Source organism: Pseudophryne corroboree, chromosome 11 (assembly GCF_028390025.1).
Source record: "Pseudophryne corroboree isolate aPseCor3 chromosome 11, aPseCor3.hap2, whole genome shotgun sequence".
Taxonomy (NCBI): Eukaryota; Metazoa; Chordata; class Amphibia; order Anura; family Myobatrachidae; genus Pseudophryne; species Pseudophryne corroboree.
In genome coordinates this window covers 130,801,092-130,820,733 of record NC_086454.1, presented here as the reverse complement: position 1 = coordinate 130,820,733, position 19,642 = coordinate 130,801,092, and the positions used below count along the sequence as shown (strand labels likewise).

Here is a 19,642-nt window from a genome sequence, read left to right as displayed (position 1 = left end):
GCCCGTTTTTCCACCGCATGCTGGTACTTGTGGTTCTCCAAGTACAAGCATGCGGGGGAGGCTTGCTGGGACTTGTAGTACTGCTACTAAAAACAATATCTTTTATTTTACAACAAAGGCTATCAGCCCTCCCATCCGCAGCCCATTGGATGGGGGGGGACAGCCTCGGGCTTCACCCCTGGCCCTTGGGTGGCTGGGGGGGGGGGACCCCTTGATTGAAGGGGTCCCCACTCCCCCAGGGTACCCCGGCCAGGGGTGACTAGTTGGATTTTTGATGCCACGGCCGCAGGGCGCTATATAAAAGTGACCCCCGGCTGTGGCATTATCTGTCCAGCTAGTGGAGCCCGGTGCTGGTTTTAAAAATACGGGGGACCCCTACTCTTTTTGTCCCCCGTATTTTTGGGACCAGGACCAGGCGCAGAGCCCGATGCTGGTTGCTTAAATATGGGGGAACCCCTGTCATTTTTTTTCCCATATTTCTGCAACCAGGATCGGCTCAAAGAGCCCGAGGCTGGTTATGCTTAGGAGGGGGGACCCCACGCAATTTTTTTTAGGATTTTACTTTGTTTAATTTAAAAAAAAAAAAAATACGAACCCCAGCACGGATCACACAGATCCGGCCGAGATTGATTGTAAAAAAAAACGGCAGTGTTTTGCTAATCACTGCCGTCAAATTAGGTAAAAAAACACGAATGACATCGACATCGGAAGCAAAGAAAAATACGAATACGACAGCTTAGTAAATTAGTCGTAATCAATTCAAAAAGTTGCAGTTTTACACTGCCGATGTCATTCGTGATTGAACTTTGACCTATTTTCGGAAATTACGAATCTTAGTAAATATACCCCACAGTCGGGAATCTAATAATAAAAGAATATATATTTTGCTACACTTAAAAAATGTGTTAGTGTGTAACTCATTACATTGTTACACTTAAATGTCAGCCAGCTGTGGATCATTTTTATCCATACTGCTACACTTATAATGTATCAGTTTGCAACATATTGCTTCTATGCTTATGCAGAGTAATATGAAAAGTATTCCTTATGACTGAAAGTCTGAACCCCTTTTTTAGGGTTTAGCTTAACTAAGTATTCAGTTTAAGGTACACCTTTGTAATCACATTTATACATATAAGGTTTTTTCCTTTTAGCATTATTTTTGTCCATTTAAGACGTTTATTCCTATGGTTTAAAGACCGCTATAGTCCTTCTTTTATCTTAATGTTCATGAGCACGTTATATGTGCTATACAATTATAACTATTGCTTCCTGACAGTGAGGCTTCAGCAAAAGTGGATGTGATATAATGTGCACTTTTTGTAATTGCCGCATCAAGTATTGCAGTCCCGCTAATAGAATACGATTGGCTCAATTTAAGTGATGTGATCCGGCCAGCCAGGACAGCGCGCCGGGATCCTGTTATGAACTTATGCGGCACAGCTATTGTAAGCTGTCATATAGTTTATTTTAAAATGTGGTGTATGTGAATTTTACCTGTCTATTATATTTTTAAAGTGGAGTACATGTTATGTGTGTTTTTTAACAAATATATCATATATGTATGGAAATTGTTCTGTAACGATGTAACACCTGTTTGTTGATGGTGCCGACACTGTGATTGGAAGGATGTTAGCATGTGATCAAAACCTGTTCAGGATAAATTCGGGAACACCAGGATCTACACCAGGGGTGGGTAATTATTTCAGCTGAGGGGCCACTTGACATTTCCTGTCAGTATCCGAGGGCCACACACAAAATAGCAGCTCCCCCCACTTGCCAAAAATATAGGGACGTGGCTTCATGTGGAAGGAGTGTGGACAAAAAATAATACAGATTCGTATTAGGCTGCACAATAGTCTCCATTATTCAAATTGCGCCACTTACACACATTACAGCAGGTAGAGCTCCCTTTTACACAGTACGGAAGGTAGAGTCCTCTTTTACACATTAACATTTTATTTAGGATAATTATTGCGCAGCAAGCAAATTATCCAGTGTCTTATGGCCCCTGGGGAAAGGTGTGACACAGTGATAGGACACGGGGAGTGTGACACAGTGACAGAACACGAGGGGTCACAGATAAGAGTCGGCACACACACAGTCCAGTCTCCGGGGGCAGCCAGCATCTTCGGGGAAGCTGGACATGCCCCCGGAGCGAAAGAGAAAAGACCCACCAGGCCATGCCCCTTTTAGATTAAGCCACACCCCCTTTTTGGGCACCACACTGCTTGAGCGGGGGTGGGGGGTGGGGGTGTAATAGTACAGAGTGCGCTCCGGGTGTCACCACACCCGGTGACGCCTCTGGGCGACAAGGTGACAGAACATGGTGGGGTTGACAGTGACAGAACACCATGGGGGTGACACGGTGACAGTACACGGGGGGTGTGACACAGTGACAGAACATGGGGGGGTGACACAGTGACAGAACACGGTGGGGGTGACACGGAGACAGCACACGGGGGTGACACGGTGACAGAACATGGGGGGTGACAGTGACAGAACACGGGGGGGGGGTGACACAGTGACAGAACACAGGGGGGGGTGACACAGTGACAGAACACGGGGGTGACAGTGACAGAACACGGGGGGTGTGACACAGTGATAGAACACGGGGGGGGGTGACAGTGACAGAACACGGGGGGGGGGGGGTGACAGTGACAGAACACGGGGGGGTGACACGGTGACAGAACACGGGGGGGTGATGCAGTGACAGAACACGGTGGGGGTGACAGAACACAGGGGGGGTGACAGTGACAGAACACAGGGTGTGTGACACAGTGACAGAACACGTGGGGGGGTGTGACACAGTGACAGAACACGGGGGTGACAGTGACAGAACACGGGGGGGTGACACAGTGACAGAACATGGGGGGGTGACAGTGACAGAACACAGGGGGGTGACACGGTGACAGAACACGGGGGGTGACACAGTGACAGAACACGGGGGGTGTGACACGGTGACAGAACACGGGGGTGTGACACAGTGACAGAACACGGGGGGGTGACACGGTGACAGAACACGGCGGGGGGGTGACACGGTGACAGAACACAGGAGGGTTTGGTACAGCGAGAGCTAAAGATCTCTCCCCCCAACCTAAAAACAGTCTGATGCCACTGTCCGCACACACAAATACACACACACACACACACACACACACACACACACACACACACACACACACACACACACACACTCTCACATATATATATACACACACACACACACACACACACACACACACACACACACACTTTCTCTCACTCACTTTTCCCATTAACTTACTGATCTGGCTGGCAGTGGCAGGAAGGATGGATCTGCAGCAGTCTGGCTCTTGTCCCGTGTAGCTCCGCCCCCTGAGGTCCCGTGTAGTCCCGCCCCTTCATCGGCACGTAGCCACGCCCCCTGTTCGACTGAACACAGCCGTTGTCACTGGGGAGTCTGGAGGCGGGAGGAGGAGGCTGCTACAACGCAGCAGCAGCAGCAGGGGAGAGAGGCGCCGCTGGCAGCTTGGAGGTACTGCAGTGCAGAGCAATGACAAGCAGCTCAGCTGGTCGGGCCGCTTGTCATTGCTTGCTGGTGGGAGGTAGTGGGCCGAGCAGGATCGGTTTGCGGGCCGCATCCGGCCCGCGGGCCGTATTTTGCCCACCCCTAATCTACACAATACTTCTTGATAAAGGGGAGAGAATCCTTGAAACGCGTTGAAGTTTTTATGCCGTGACGACCACCTTCTGACTGTGGGATGTTCTGTTGCAGTATCCATGTCTTTGATGTTTTTATGAATAAATCTGTGTGGCTTTTTAAGTACACCGGTCGGCCTGCCTTCTGTCTATGCTGTACGGGGGTTTAAAAGAAACCTTTCAGTGTTCTCGAGACTGAAAATCAATGTGAGAATCCTACGGTTTACTGCCTTTGACACAAACTACAGTCACCGCCTATGGGTTTAAAGATACCTTTATAGGAACGCGTGGTTGAATATAAATGTGTGTGTCTGTTCAATACCGTGGGACCATTTGAGGACATAAGCTACATGTTTTCAGGATTCTCCAGTTATGATTGTTTTAACTGAATTGTAAAACAATAACAGTGCTAGTTTTTTTTAATCATTTTTGTTTGTGTGGTAAAGCTATGATTAAAGTCTCTGAAATGCTTCGCCACCGGCTGATCAGGTAGTTTACCATCCAGTGCTAGGCAAATGGTACTGTGGTGCATGGCCATGTGCTCTTTAAATTTTCTAATAATTTTCCCCACATGCACAAGCCCACAAGGGCATCTGATGCAGTAAATGACATGTATAGAGTTGCATCTAAGTACATGCCTGATTTTAGTTATTCTGCCAGTATGCGGGTGAGGAAAAGTGATGCCGCAAGTGGTGCAGCCTATGCACCGGTAGTTCCCCGGTTCTTTAGTAAGGAAATGTTCAGGGTTCTTATTTACCAAAAGGTTAGTCGAATTTACAAAAGACAAGAGAGAAGACCCTTTTTTGGCGCACTCATGGAGAAGAAAAGTATGTTGAGTATATCTGACTATAATTAAGACATAACTTGAAATTTATGTTAAAATGAATTGTGATCTCTTCTGTACACTCTCTATCTGAGATCAGCGTAATTTTAAGGCAATACTGATAAATTCTTCCCTGGATCCAGTTCATAGGAGGAACATGTCATCAATATAGCATTTAAAGCGTTTGCTTTCTTAAGAATATATTGGATTGCTTAGAAACATGTCCCTCTCAATGGCAAACATAAATGCATTGTAGTACGTAGGGGCCACACATGCCCCCATCACACACCCCTGCAACTGAAGATACATATCCCCATTGAATATAAAGTAGTTGTGTTTTAGCACTAATTTGAGAAATTGGATGAACAACATAATGTCTGGCCCCCACATATCACACATTATTAGAGATGTGCAGCGGGCATTTTTTGGGTTTTGTGTTTTGGTTTTGGATTCGGTTCTGCGGTCGTGTTTTGGATTCGGACACGTTTTGGCAAAACCTCCCTTAAGAATTTTTGTCGGATTTGGTGTTTTTTTTTTTTTAAACCCCCTCAAAAACAGCTTAAATCATAGAATTTGGGGGTAGTTTTGATCTTATAGTATTATTAACCTCAATAACCATAATTTACACTCATTTCCAGTCTATTCTGAACACCTCACACCTCACAATATTATTTTTAGTCCTAAAATTTGCACCGAGGTCACTGGATGACACAGCTAAGCAACCCAAGTGGGCGGCACAATACCTGGCCCACCTAGGAGTGGCACTGCAGTGTCAGACAGGATGGCACTTAAAAAAATAGTCCCCAAACAGCACATGATGCAAAGATAAATAATAAAAAAAGAGGTGCAAGATGAAATTGTCCTTGGGCCCTCCCACCCACCCTGGGCCCTCCCACCCACCCTTATGTTGTATAAACAGGACATGCACACATTAACAAACCCATCATTTCAGCAACAGGGTCTGCCACACAACTGTGGCTGAAATGACTTGTTTGTTTGGGCCCTCACCAAAAAAGAAGCATTCAATCTCTCCTTGCACAAACTGGCTCTACAGAGGCAAGATGTCCACCTCCTCCTCATCGTCTGATTCCTCACCCCTTTCACTGTGTACATCCCCCTCCTCACAGAGTATTAATTCGTCCCCACTGGAATCCACCATCACAGGTCACTGTGTACTTTCTGGAGGCAATTGCTGGTAAATGTCTCCACGGAGGAATTGATTATAATTAATTTTGATGAACTTCATGTTCTCCACTTTTTCTGGAAGTAACCTCCTACGCCGATCGCTGACAAGGTTACCGGCTGCACTAAACACTCTTTCGGAGTACACACTGGAGGGGGGGGGGCAACTTAGGTAAAATAAAGCCAGTTTGTGCAAGAGCCTCCAAATTGCCTCTTTTTCCTGCCAGTATACGTACGGACTGTCTGACATGCCTACAGTGATGCTGTCACTCATATAATCCTCCACCATTCTTTCAATGGTGACAGAATCATATGCAGTGACAGTAGATGACATGTCAGTAATCGGTGGCAGGTCCTTCAGTCCGGACCAGATGTCGGCTGTCGCTCCTGACTGCCCTGCATCACCGCCAGTGGTTGATTTTGGAAATGTTGTCCTTTTCCTGGCAGCTCCAGTGGTGTGAGAAAATGAAGGAGGAGCTGTTGGCGGGTCACGTTCCGCTTGACTTCACAATTGTCTCACCAGCAGGTCTTTGAACATCTGCAGACTTGTTTCTGCCGGAAAGAGAGATACAATGTAGGCTTTAAACCTAGGACCGAGAACGGTGGGTAAAATGTAGTGCTCAGATTTCAACAGATTGACCACCCTTGAATCCTGGTTAAGCGAATGAAGGGCTCCATCCACAAGTCCCACATGCCTAGCAGAATCACTCCATTTTAGCTCCTCCTTCAATCTCTCCAGCTGCTTCTGCAAAAGCCTGATGAGGGGAATGACCTGACTCAGGCTGGCAGTGTCTGAACTGACTTCACGTGTGGCAAGTTCAAAGGGTTGGAGAACCTTGCACAACGTTGAAATCATTTTACTGAACTTTTGTTTTTGGATTTTACATGCTCTCTACTATGACATTGGACATCGGCCTTGGCAGACAACGTTGATGGCATTTCATCGTCTCTGCCATGACTAGTGGCAGCAGCTTCAGCACTAGGTAGAAGTGGATCTTGAATTTTCCCTATTTTACCCTTTACATTTTTGTTCTCCATTTTTTAATGTGTGGAATTATATGCCAGTAATATATCTGGAATTAGCTGGCAGTAACCACTGTGACTGGAATCATGATGACCTATGCACAGTGATATGACACTACCATAGCACCCTACAGCAGCAAGATACAGCACAAGACACTGGACTTTTAGTCACCACAATGCAGCACTGATACTGAGCACAGATATTGAGCACTGTTCAGGATACTAGAGCTGACACTGGGCAGCGAGAACAGCACTGGACTACTGTACTGTACTACTATATACTGGTCACCACAATGCAGCACTGATACTGAGCACAGATACTGAGCACTGTTCAGGATACTAGAACTGACATGGAGCAGCAAGATACAGCAATGGACTACTGTACTGGTCACCACAATGCAGCACTGATATTGAGCACAGATATTGAGCACTGTTCAGGATACTAGAACTGACACGGAGCAGCAAGATACAGCAATGGACTACTGTACTGTACTACTATATACTGGTCACCACAATGCAGCACTGATGCTGAGCACAGATATTGAGCTGATATTTAGCTGACATTGGGCTATTCAGGCAGAGAACGTAGCCACGTCCTCTCCGCTCAATCTACAATGCACGAGTGAAAATGGCGGCGACGCGCAGCTCTTTATATGGAATCCGAATCTCGTTTTGCCTCGTTCGGGTTTTGCGAGTAATGCGGGAAGAACCGAGGCTGCCTCGGACCTGTGTAAACCACGTGAAGTTCGGGGGGGTTTGGATCTCGACGAACCGAACCCGCTCATCTCTACACATTATTAATGATGAGTCTCCTGGTAGCCTCTGCACCACAGTGATGTGGAATATTGGTGTAGAGGCTGATCACATCAGTTGTGCACAAGTGCACATCTCCTTCAAGATCACCAATTCTTTCAGTAACATTGTGGTGTCCTTCAAATATGTCAATTCTCCCTGTACCACTGCTTGCAGGTATTTGTCCAAATACTTGGAGACACCATAATAAATCGAGCCCCGAACAGAGATGATCGGCCTGCCCAGGGGTTTCTATGTGCACTTATGTATCTTGGGGATCAGATACAAAATCGGGACTACTAGAGTGGCATTCACCAAGGCAATTCGTACTTGAGCTGGTATAAGGCCTTGTTCAACAGCTGACTTAAGGGCAGTGTCAAGTTCTATTACAAACTGATTTGAGGGATCTTATTAAAGTTTCCTGGAGACCGTGCAGTAATTGAGCTGCCACTCAGCTTCCATTATATAATCTTTGGTGTTGAGGACAACAATTCTGACTCTCTCAGGAGCAGATAGATTATTATGTTTAACATTGTCAAGAAGTCTTTGATCTTCAATAGTCTGCAACAAAATTTTACTGTAAACTTTAATAACATTACTGTTGGAGAGGGGGGTCAAACAGGGTTTTGGGTTTCTGGACATAGTCTCCCTTGTGGATCATTTTTTGAGCCATGCTCTGTGCATTGCCAAAAAACTTCTTTAGGTGTAATTGGTGGCCAAAGACACACAAGTCCACCTAGCTGCAAAATAAGTCATATATATTTATTTATTAGCGGTTTCTTATATAGCGCAGCAGGTCGAAGAGCAGCTCCAGGTACTAACGGCGGTTCCCGCAGACATCTTTATTTCTTCAAAGTCCAAGTTCTTCAGCCTCATCTTTCAATCACAAACCACGTCTTCATTTCTTCAAAGTCCCAGTACTTCAGCTTCATCTTTTAATCATAAAACACAGTCTTCAGTTCTTCTTTACCAGAGTTTTTCAGCTTCACTCTTCAAGTCATTTAATCTTCTATTTCTCCAATATTCGTGTACAGCCTGATTATTCATTAAAACTACAGTTATCTTCCTACGAAATCCTCCTTTTCTTTATGCCCTCCGGCCAACGTTAACACTTAGTTTGGCTTCCAGCCCATGAGGAGGAATTACATTCAGCCACCTCGTTTACTCTCCTCACAGGTAGCTGTCCCTTCAGCCAAAACTCGGTTGTCGGAATCCCAACTTACGACGAGCGTGACACAGCCCTGTAGTTACATATTCTGTGCGATGATTGCTGCAACGAGTGACACAGTAATGACGTCAGATACCCGCCCAGCAAACGCCTGGCCATGCCTGCGTTTTTTTCAAACACTCCCAGAAAACGGTCAGTTGCCACCCAGAAACACACTTCCTGTCAATCTCCTTGCGTTCGGCTGTGTGATTGGAATCATCGCTAGAACCAGTGCAAAACCACAAAGGACTTCGTACCTGTACAACACGCATGCGCACTGCAGTGCATACGCATGTGCAGATTAGCCGTTTTTTTCACTGATTGCTATGCAGCGAAAAGCGGCAGCTAGCGATCAACTTGGAATGACCCCTGTTGTACAGAGTGCTGCACCTTTGGATGAGTATGCTGATGAACATGTGAGGACACCTGTCACAGATCTATGGCCCTCATTCCGAGTTGATCGCTCGCTAGCTGCTTTTAGCAGCAGTACAAATGCTAAGCAGCCGCCCTCTGGGAGTGTATCTTAGCTTAGCAGAAGTGCGAACGAAAGGATTGCAGAACGGGGTTATTTTTTTTTCAAGCAGTTTCAGATTAGCTGCAGACCTACTCCTTCCTTGCGATCACTTCAGTCTGTTTAGTTCCTGTTTTGATGTCACAAACACACCCTGCGTTCGGCCAGCCACTCCCCCGTTTCCCCAGGCACGCCTGCGTTTTTACCTGAAACACCTGCGTTTTTTAGCACACTCCCGGAAAACAGTCAGTTACCTCCCAGAAACACCCCATTCCTGTCAATCACTCACCAATCAACAGAGCGACGGAAAAGAGTCGCTCGCCCTTGTGTAAAACTGCATAGTTTTTTGTGAAAGTACGTCGCTCGTGCGCACTGCGGCCCGTACGCATGTGCAGTAAAGGAAGATTTTTAGCCTGATCACTGCGATGCGAACAACGGCAGCTAGCGATCAACTCGGAATGACCACCTATGAGTGGCAGAACCAAGCATTTTATATATATATATATATAGCCAGTTCTATGCTCCGGCACTGGGCAGTGCCCCGGCAATGGGGCTGACTTGCTCCGGTGCCCTCCTCCAGGTATAGCTACCAGATGGATACCAGCAAGGACAAATGAGGCGGCACTCAGAGTCTTCAAACAAATTTAGAAATTGTAATTGTGCATCAACGTTTCGGGGTCTCCCCCTTCATCAGAATTAGTGCAGTACAGAATAATTTCTAAATTTGTTTGAAGACTCTGAGTGCCGCCTCATTTGTCCTTGTTGGTATATATATATATATATTTTTTTTTTTTTTTAAATAAAATGGAAATAAGTTTATTATCGAAAGGATTGTCTTTTGCCCCTAGTACAGCACCGACTGGGTTTGAATTGTTTATAGATATGAATAAATTCGTATGAAATCTAACTTTAAAACGTCATTTTGGGGAAATTGAAAAAAGTACAGTTGAGGAAAGAAACATAGGGAACAGGATTTTAGAGCAAAATAAAAGTATTTTTTAAAAAGAAATCTAATTTTTATCCAGTAGAATCTCGGGGGAGTTATGTAGATGCTTTTTCTAGTTTGATTAAGAAATACCTGGATAAATTATGCGGTAATGAGTTTAAATTTAGAGATAACTTAAATAAGGGAGAGAGAGTCGCCTTAAAATCATTAGAACGTAATCCCCACTTGGTCATTAAGATGGCCGATAAAGGGGGAGGGGTGGTTCTTTTAAATAGAACAGATTACATCTTAGAGTATGAGAGACTCTTAAATGATGCTAAGACTTCTAGAAAATTAAGCACAGATCCAACGGAAGGTATTGTGGAGGAGATCCGGTTGCTGTTAAATAAGGGATTAAGAGAAAAAAGTATTGATGAGCATGAATTTGGGTTTATATTTATCCCACACCTTAGCAAGCATTGGCAGGTAAAGAATCAGATCAGCCAGTGGCAAGACACTTTGCAGTGACCAAACACACCAGGAATGATCTCCGACATATTATCATCGACCATGTCCCCAAACACATAAGGGGAGGGGACAGAGACGGCAGGCTTCTACAATTAGAAGCCAAATGGATTTTCGAATTAAATACGACAAACCCCCATGGACTGAATGAGAAACTGAGCTGGAATATCTTTAAATAAGCTTCATGTGTATTTAATATAGAGGGACCTTTCTTTCAGAATACAGCATCAATTTTCATTGTAGCATCAATTAATTGTGGATAGTCTCATGTATGTACTAGGTATTTTAGCCAGGGGACATTATATTTTGAATGAGGTGGTAGCTGAAGGTCTTTATGTGAATTTGGCCTAGGGAGCCCAACAGAGAATAATAAGAGGAATAATAATAATAATATTGCAGTAGTATAGTGTCCGCCAGATCGCCTGGTGGTGAAGGGCGGCACTTCAACAGGCATCAAGGGGATCTATACTTTTGTACCGCTATGCTTTTCTTTTATGTGCACTTTTAGCCACCACTTCAGACAAGCTGAATGTCTTATAATCTGTTTTATCCTTATAGTGTGTGGGTTTCTGTAGCAGCAGTATTATGCACTTATTCTTTTTCCATCAGCGCCGCAGCCCGGACGGTACCAGCATCGGGTTACCATGGTTACGACGCACATGCGAGTCACGCTGTGCATGACGTCAGTCAAGGGAGCCGGAAGAGGGGATGGACCACACGCGGCCGGGCGGGCGTGAACGGACACTGGCGGGTTTTCTTCATCTTTATAAGGTATGAGTTTCACTATTTGTGGCATTGTTCACCTTGACAAAGGGGCGCTTGGACCCCGAAACGTCGGATCACTTTGTGTGTGAAATACATTTGACTTTTGATAGACTTAGAGTGTCGCTTTACTTGTCCTCTCTATCCATCCCTACCTGAGATGGCACCTAGTAAGCACTGAGTCTTGGAGGGGGAGTGTCGGTCCTTACAGTCTTTCTATATATATATATATATATATATATATACACGCACTATATCAAAGACAATTGTATGTATGTGTTTGTGTGCGTGTAAAATATATATATATATATATATATATATATATACTGCAAAGACAGGCGGCACTCGCGGCGTTTGAAATAAGATCAGACACAGAGGTCTGATGATCAACGTTTCAATGTCATATCGGCATTTTCGTCAGGATAAAGTAAATGCAGATATGACATTGAAACGTTGATCATCAGACCTCTGTGTCTGTCCTTATTTCAAACGCCGCGAGTGCCGCCAGTCTTTGCAGTATACATTAAGGGACGCAGCTCCGCTGTCGCCATCGGGAGGGCACCGGCTGTTCAGCTCTGATTTTAGTTTCCTTAGGGATTTGGGAGTGCCGTGGACTCTGTGTATTTATATATATGTATATATATAATGTATACGGAAACCCCTCTAAAAACCCTGCATTTGCCACTGAGTCAGGACAGCTAGTGAGGGGTTGCAGAGAAATTTAGGCTAACATTTCTGCAATATTTGAGATTTGTCTTGAATTTCTGTCTTTTTCGTTATTTGTCAGTTTCCATTACTTATTATTTGTTGTTTTTATTTTTTATTTTGTTTAGCCCAGTCTGTTTTTATGATGTGGTGTGAGTGATATTTGTATTAGCATAGGTAGCTTGTTTTGATTGTTGTTTTTTGCATATTTATTTGTCATTATGGAGAGAGATAGGCGAGAGTATGAAAGAGTAGAAAACGAGAAGAGGCTGAAAGGAGCAATTGAGGCACAGAAGGAATGCAGTGAGACAGGAGAGAGTAGTCTGGTCCAGAAGACAATGGCAGGCTTAACATAAGCTTTTATATAACAAATATACTGTGCTAATATGTAACTAATACCCATTTCAGACAGAAACTGGGACTTTTGGAACACGGGTTGGATCCTAATCACAGCTCAGTACCCCCTTTCACACAGGAGATGAAAATGCTGAGGAAAGCATTTGGACCTGGTAATTTGCCTGCACAACTTAAGATGAGGAGCTACATCAAATTCTGCCTCCTGAAATATTTGAGTTGAGGGCTTTAATTTCCAAGATGCAGATCTTCCTCCATCACAACAGAAGACAGTTTCAAAACTGCCAAAAACTAGTGGCTTTACAAAATCGCCCTTTAGTAAATCTGGCCCATAATGTTAAGACTCAGGGATTGTGAGAATGATTGCAGCTCATTCAGGGAGAATCAGGGTTAAGAAATGTGTTCTATAACCAACTATCTGATTTGAATTCCTCTTATCGCTTGCAGCTGTTAATAAGTTGCTGGGAGAAGGCGGATGCCGGTGATGCTTTCTGAGTCATCCATACTATAGGTGTGTCTGTGATTTATTATGCAGCTACTAGGTAAAAAAGATTAAGAGGGTATTGTTTATGACTTATATATATCTATTGATGTGTCAGAAAATACTAAATCCAGCCACACATCATGCTAATACACACAGCAAGTGCGGATAAATGTTAACAAGATTAAAGTTATCCCCTGCATGCATGCATGTTTACACACTGTAGATTACATTATGGTATAATGTAATTTTATATATCTAGTCATACCAGATGAGACAAATTAAATGGCCAACTGGATTTGGAGGTATAAACACATAACACAGGAGACCATAAACCACTGTAGCAGAAAGAGATTAGGGGGTAATTCAGAGCTGATCACTAGGAAGCGTTTTTTGCTGCCCTGTGATCAGATAGTCATCGCCTACAGTGGGATTGTATTTTCGCTGTGCAAGTGTGCGTTTCTATGTGTTAGCAGAGCTGCACAAACTGATTTTGTGCAGTCTCTGTGCAGCCCAGGACTCAGTCAGCCGCCGCAATCACTTCAGCCTGTACAGGACCAGATTTGATGTCAGATACCCTCCCTTCCAAGGCTTGGACACGCCTGTGTTTTTCCAGACACTCCTTGAAAACGGTTAGTTGCCACCCACAAACGCCCTCTTCCTGTCAATCTCCTTGTGAACGCCCGTGCGAATGGATCCTTTGCACAAACCCCTAGCTTACCGGCAATCCCCTTTACAGCCGCCCATCACACCTGCGCATTGCGGTGCATGCGCAGTTCAGGTCTGATCGCCCGCTGAACGAAAATGCACAGCAGCGATCAGCTCTGAATGACCCCTTAAGACTCCATTGGGCAAGATGTGGGCATAGTCCCCGTCCTCCATTCCATCCATATTACTCTATTTACTCAATACAAACATATACATTGATCACTGTAGACAGGTCAAATTGATATCACACACCTAGTACACACTGATCAATATAAACAGGTCATACTGGTTGGTTATCAAACACCTGATACACACTGATCATGTTGATTACTATAAACGATCTCATTGATATCACACAGCTGATACAGACTGATCACTATACAGCGATTACACTGATATTTCACAGCAGCCTTCATTGACTCTTCCATGTTTAATAATATAGGGGAGTGGCCACAGAATAATACCAATTCACATTACATTGCACAATTATGTCCGTTAGTCACATTACACAGCACAGTAGTACCCTTATACAACTCACGGTACACAGTAGAGCCCCTTATACACATTATGCCACTCAGGAGACCTGATTATACATGTTACGGGCACACAGAAGAGCCACTTATACATGTTACATCACAGGAGACCCCTCTTAAACACGTTACGCCACAGTAAAAGCTCATAATACAAGTTACACCACAGTACAGCCTCTTATACATGTTACACCACACTAGAGCCTCTTATACACTTTACACCACAGTAGAGCCTCTTATTCACATTATACCACACAGGAGAGCTGCTTATACGTTACACCACAGCAGACCCGCTTTTACACGTTATGCCACAGTTAAAGCCCCTTATACACATTACGCCACAGTAAAAGCTCCTTATACACGTTATGCCAGGTAGAGCTGCTGCTTATATACATTATGCCATGTAGAGGTCCTTATACACATTATGCCAGGTAGAACACATTATACACATTATGCCAGGTAGAGCTCCTTATACACAATATGCCAGGTCGAGCCTATTATACACATTATGCCAGGTACAGTCCAACCACCTCATACCTACCACCCCAAACCCACCCCCCTACTGGAATATGGGTCACCTCCTCCCCTGTACTGGCAGGGCTCTAGAATGACATACTGTACACACCCAGCTGCACATCCGGGTCACCGACCAGCCCAGGAGAGGGCAGGGGAGCCTGGGATGTTTCTATAAAGACTTGGCAGTGGCACATGCAGGAGGGGTTCTGAGTACCCAACACCCCCCCCCCCCGCCCCGATGGCGCAGAGTTATTTTTCAGTGTGGATGTGGCAGCCAGTCTTTGCAGTCACAATCTGAAAGACGCAGCCAGGATAGAAGCTGCCGCTTCTTAGAGTTCCTTGATGACATGGCTGCAGCAGCGCCATGTACTGATGCGAGCAGGTTTCAGCAGTCATTAGGCAGTGTCATCGTGTAGTGATGTGGATATTAGGCAGCAACAGTGAGTACTTATGCAGGCAAGGCACTCATGTGATCTCCAAGCGCCGCCTCTACTGCGTCACCGCTGACGTCAGGCAACGACGGCAGGACTCCTGAGGTGGGTCGCATCCTGGGAGCTCCCGTGCCAGGCTCCTGGGTGCGACCCACCTCAGACGGTCTGAAAGGGGTATGAAGAAACTTCGAAACATTGTAACTATTTTTGCATAGACTGATGAATTAATTTGAGTGCCGCTTCTGTGTAAATAAATTATGTGTATATATATATATATATATATATATATATGTATGTATGTATATCACATATCTGTAAACTCCTCGTTCGTTTGATTCGATAATTTACACATTTGAAAATAGCAATGCAAGTGATTATTTTGATTGATGGCTGATAAATCGATGTGCACTTGTGTTTTTAGTGATCTGTGCATTCTGTAATTAGCAAAATAACATGATGGGGTCCACCAGGACCCTGTTCACTCTTTTCACAGAAATGTGTAATGTGGGGATGCGTTTACAATACCACTAGTTGGGATCCCAGATGTCACAATGCCACCAGCTAGCTGTGAAATACGACCACTGGAAACCCACCACCAGGTTCTTCTCCCTCTATGGTTGTCCACGACACCCATAAAGAGAGAATATAACCTGTGGCGAACATAGCTAGCCACCGTGCCCGCAGCGTGGAAAGCGTAATGAGCCTGCAAGGGGCTTTCTAGCACTCGCCCTGCTGCTGACATACCGGTGGCTGGGATCCCGCTGTCAGTATGCTGACGGCCAGGATCCCGTCCACCGCTTTTTCATACTGATCCCATGTATGTGCTTTGATCTTTACCAGTATGGCTTCCTCTAGCTTACAAAGCAGAAGACCTGTGAGGTATAGTAGGAACAAACAATAAACTATGGGGGGAATTCAGTTACCCACACTAATTGATTTACGGGGAGGTGGGTAATTCAACTGTCCCCAACAGCCAGCATTGTCTGGGATTTTGTTTCACCTGCCTGAATGTGACCTAAAAAAGGTTCCTCATTGGTGTCTCTGGTTTCTAACAAAATAACAGCTGCAAACTGGATCAGCCCACAAGATAAATGTCTCTACTGCTTGTAGATGCAAAATGTATATCTTGTATTTACCATGGGGCTAATTCAGGCCTGTTCGCTGCTGTGCATTTTCGCACAGTTGGCGGTCAGGTCTGAACTGCGCATATGCAGGCGCCATAGTGTGCCGGCGGATGCCAGAGATGTGATCAGCATCTCAGCCCAACGATCGCCTCTGCCTGATTGACAGGCAGAGGCGTTCGCTAAGTGGGAGGGTGCGGGCCATTTTGGGGGCGCGGAACAGGCGACGCAGGCATGGTTGGACCGTGCGCACGCGGGGGGGGGGGGGGGGGGGGGGTGGGCTGCGGCAGCTGCGTGACGTCACACGCAGCCGCTGTGACCCGGAGAGCGGTGGGTAGCTCCCTGCAGAGAGTGCAGGAGCTGCGCTAGTAGGGAGCTACTCTTCAGGTACAAAAGCATCACCGCCATATTTAGAGCTTTTTCTGCTGCTTTATGCTGCAATAAGTCAAGTTTTGAAGATATTGAAATTTCCAGTCTACAAATTGTATTGCTGTAAATATCACATGTCATCTACAACTCTATATAAGCAGTAAACAAACTGGAAGTCTGGGCTATTACAAGGGAATAGGCAAGTACCATTTCTTCATTTTGAAACAGACTCATTTCAAGTACTCTGAGGAACAGGAAGTTGCAATGGGAGGCAGTCAATTGACTGCCGGACGGGATCCAGGCGGTCAGTATACCGATGCCGGAATCCCGACATCAACTGCAATACTGTCAGTCGGAGTCCCAACCGCCGGCTGTCCCAACCACTTGGATGGTGGTACATGCCACCACCCATGGTGGAATAGAACCCTGTGAAGGCCGAAGTTGCATCCAATCTATCCCATTGCAACCAATCAAATTCCTTTATTTTCCAAACTGTAGTAACAAAGTAAAAAGTAGAAACAGACTGATCACTATAGTATACAGCACCCTACAGTATGTACAGTTACATTTAGTAACCATATACTGTAGCTTACCTGTCCATTGTAATACAAAGCAATACCAATGACATTTCCATAAACCATTAAAGAGAGCAAAAATAATAGCATGTTGTGTAAAATAAAACAGATTCCACCAAAATAACTTGTATAAAATACAGAAAATCTGTATAACTCACCAATAAAGACTACGTTACATATTTACAAAATATACTAGTTTGCCCTATTTTCTTGTTCAGAATTACAGAGTTTTTTGTTTTTTTAAGATTAAACTTACGTATCGTCTTCAAAATTGATCATTTTGAGTGGAGTACAGGAATCTTAATATGAGCAGAGGATTGAGAGTTGCTATTACACTGGTATCATTTCCTGGATTTATAAAACTATGCCCATTAAGTTATTCATTATATGACTCAGGTAAAATATTAACCAATCCAATGCAATATTATCTGCCAGGTGCATTGGACACACATATAACAGTAATGTTGGGCACACATAAGGTATTGAAAGTCATTTGTCAACTGTAAGATTTATTCATGCCATTGGCCACAGATTTATGGCTTTGGACAGGCAATATGTGTATGCACATTGCTGTATTTCTGAAAATGATTAGACCTTAGAAAATTGCATTGCTGAGAGAATTAAAGAGCGTATTAAAGTATTAGGTCCTCCTGCCACATTAAAATTATACTTCACTGATTTTCTTATAATATACTGTTCCTTTCACCCTGTTGACAATTCAGTACAGTTCATGAAAGTTAGAGGGCAATAAGGCTGTTTTTATTTCATATGACAAATGTACTGCAGGAATTTTATTTAATTGATGTTAATAAGGTTTCTTGTCAAACTCTGTGACCTTTATTCCATAATGGTTAACATGATGGCTTACATAAAATGTTTGTGACAAATTTTCCAGACAAGCAGCTATGAGCAACAGGAAGCCATACCCCATCTTGCATCCCCTGCTCCTTTCTGCTTAATCAGACTCACCTCTAAACTCCAAATTCTCCTCTGCAGACAAGCTTATCAAATTCCAGACCCACCCACATAATCTTTATTGCCTCTTTAACTAATTACATCCCATCTGTACAGTCCACACCTAACTTCACATATTTTGTCTTTCTTTACTTTCACATCCTCCTGACCCCTGGCCAACACTGCTGAGGGACCATATCATACAGCCCAATATAAATTACCATGGCTAATTGAATCTCTCCCATAGAATATTGCTGACCACCTGTAGATCGCTGATCATCGGAGTCCGCAGATTAGCAGATCAGCAGATCAGCATTGGAGATTAGCCCTTTAGATGTATGGGCTGCGTTAGTTACTTGTTATGGACAGATAATTTATCTTAATGTGCAGGATGCTGTAATAGTTTACCTTCTGAAATTGATTATTATTCATAGATTAGTATTTACCTGTTTTCCTCCATTTTTTCCTCCCTGTCCTATCTACTGTCTTGGCTGTTTGCCTTCTCAGTCTCCACCTTTCTTTTCTAGTTTAAACCTCGGCCTGTCTACCCCAAAAATGTCCCAACTGAAATATAAAAATTATATAAAAGTAGGTGTGTATATATATATATATATATATATATATACTTTTTTAAGTACAATGAGTTTTATATACTTTTATCAACGTCAATCGAAATCATTTTATAATGTTTAAAGCTGATATTCAGTATTATTAAATACCAACCTACTAGTTAAAAGTTGCATATACAGCACATAGCTCAAAGGTCAAGTCGTCTGGTTGAACTGTAAAATGCTTTATTTTCTGCTCTTATCTCCTAAAAGAAAAATCCATGCTTATCTGGCGTTCCTGTCATGCCGTCTTCTGAATTTATCGCTGGTTGGATTTCAGGTAATTTATACATTTAATCGGTACATGGTATATGTGTTATAAATTATGTTCCAAGCACTTGTCCTATAGGTCTGCACATTGATTAACAGAATACCTTTGCAATTATAGGTATACTAGCTGGGATACCCGGTGTTGCCAGGGTTGAAGCCTGAACCCAGAAGTACACCTGCCTTCATTGTTTTATATTGTCCTTTTCTATAATCCCATTCAATTGATATGCCACAGTCTGAATCTCCTGAGTGTGAAGCTGCTTATGAGCCTGCCAGCAATGGCATAAGTTCGGCACAGTTGCCCGGAGGCAAGTTCATACCAGTTGCCCCCCTTATATTTAGATACATTTATGTATGTATGTGTGCATATATGTATGTGTGTATGGAGTGTTCTTATTTTTTTTTATATATACTGTATATATATATATATATATATATATATATATATAGGTTGAGTATCCCTTATCCAAAATACTTGGGACCAGGGGTATTTTGGATATCGGATTTTTCCGTATTTTGGAATAATTGCATACCATAATAAGATATCATGGTGATGTGACCCAAGTCTAAGCACAGAATGCATTTGTGT

General features: G+C 43.9%; 1 protein-coding gene across 1 annotated transcript in view; it reads right to left on the bottom strand.

Moving 5' to 3' along the window:
* Nucleotides 1-17,561, bottom strand: part of LOC134969096 (sulfotransferase 1 family member D1-like) — a 126,116-nt gene extending 108,555 nt beyond the window's left edge. The window contains exon 1 of the mRNA XM_063944803.1: nt 17,478-17,561. Coding sequence (XP_063800873.1) covers nt 17,478-17,500 — 23 coding nt within the window. The 5' untranslated portion in view covers nt 17,501-17,561. The remainder of the gene's footprint in view (nt 1-17,477) is intronic.
* Between the last annotated feature and the right edge of the window lie 2,081 nt (nt 17,562-19,642).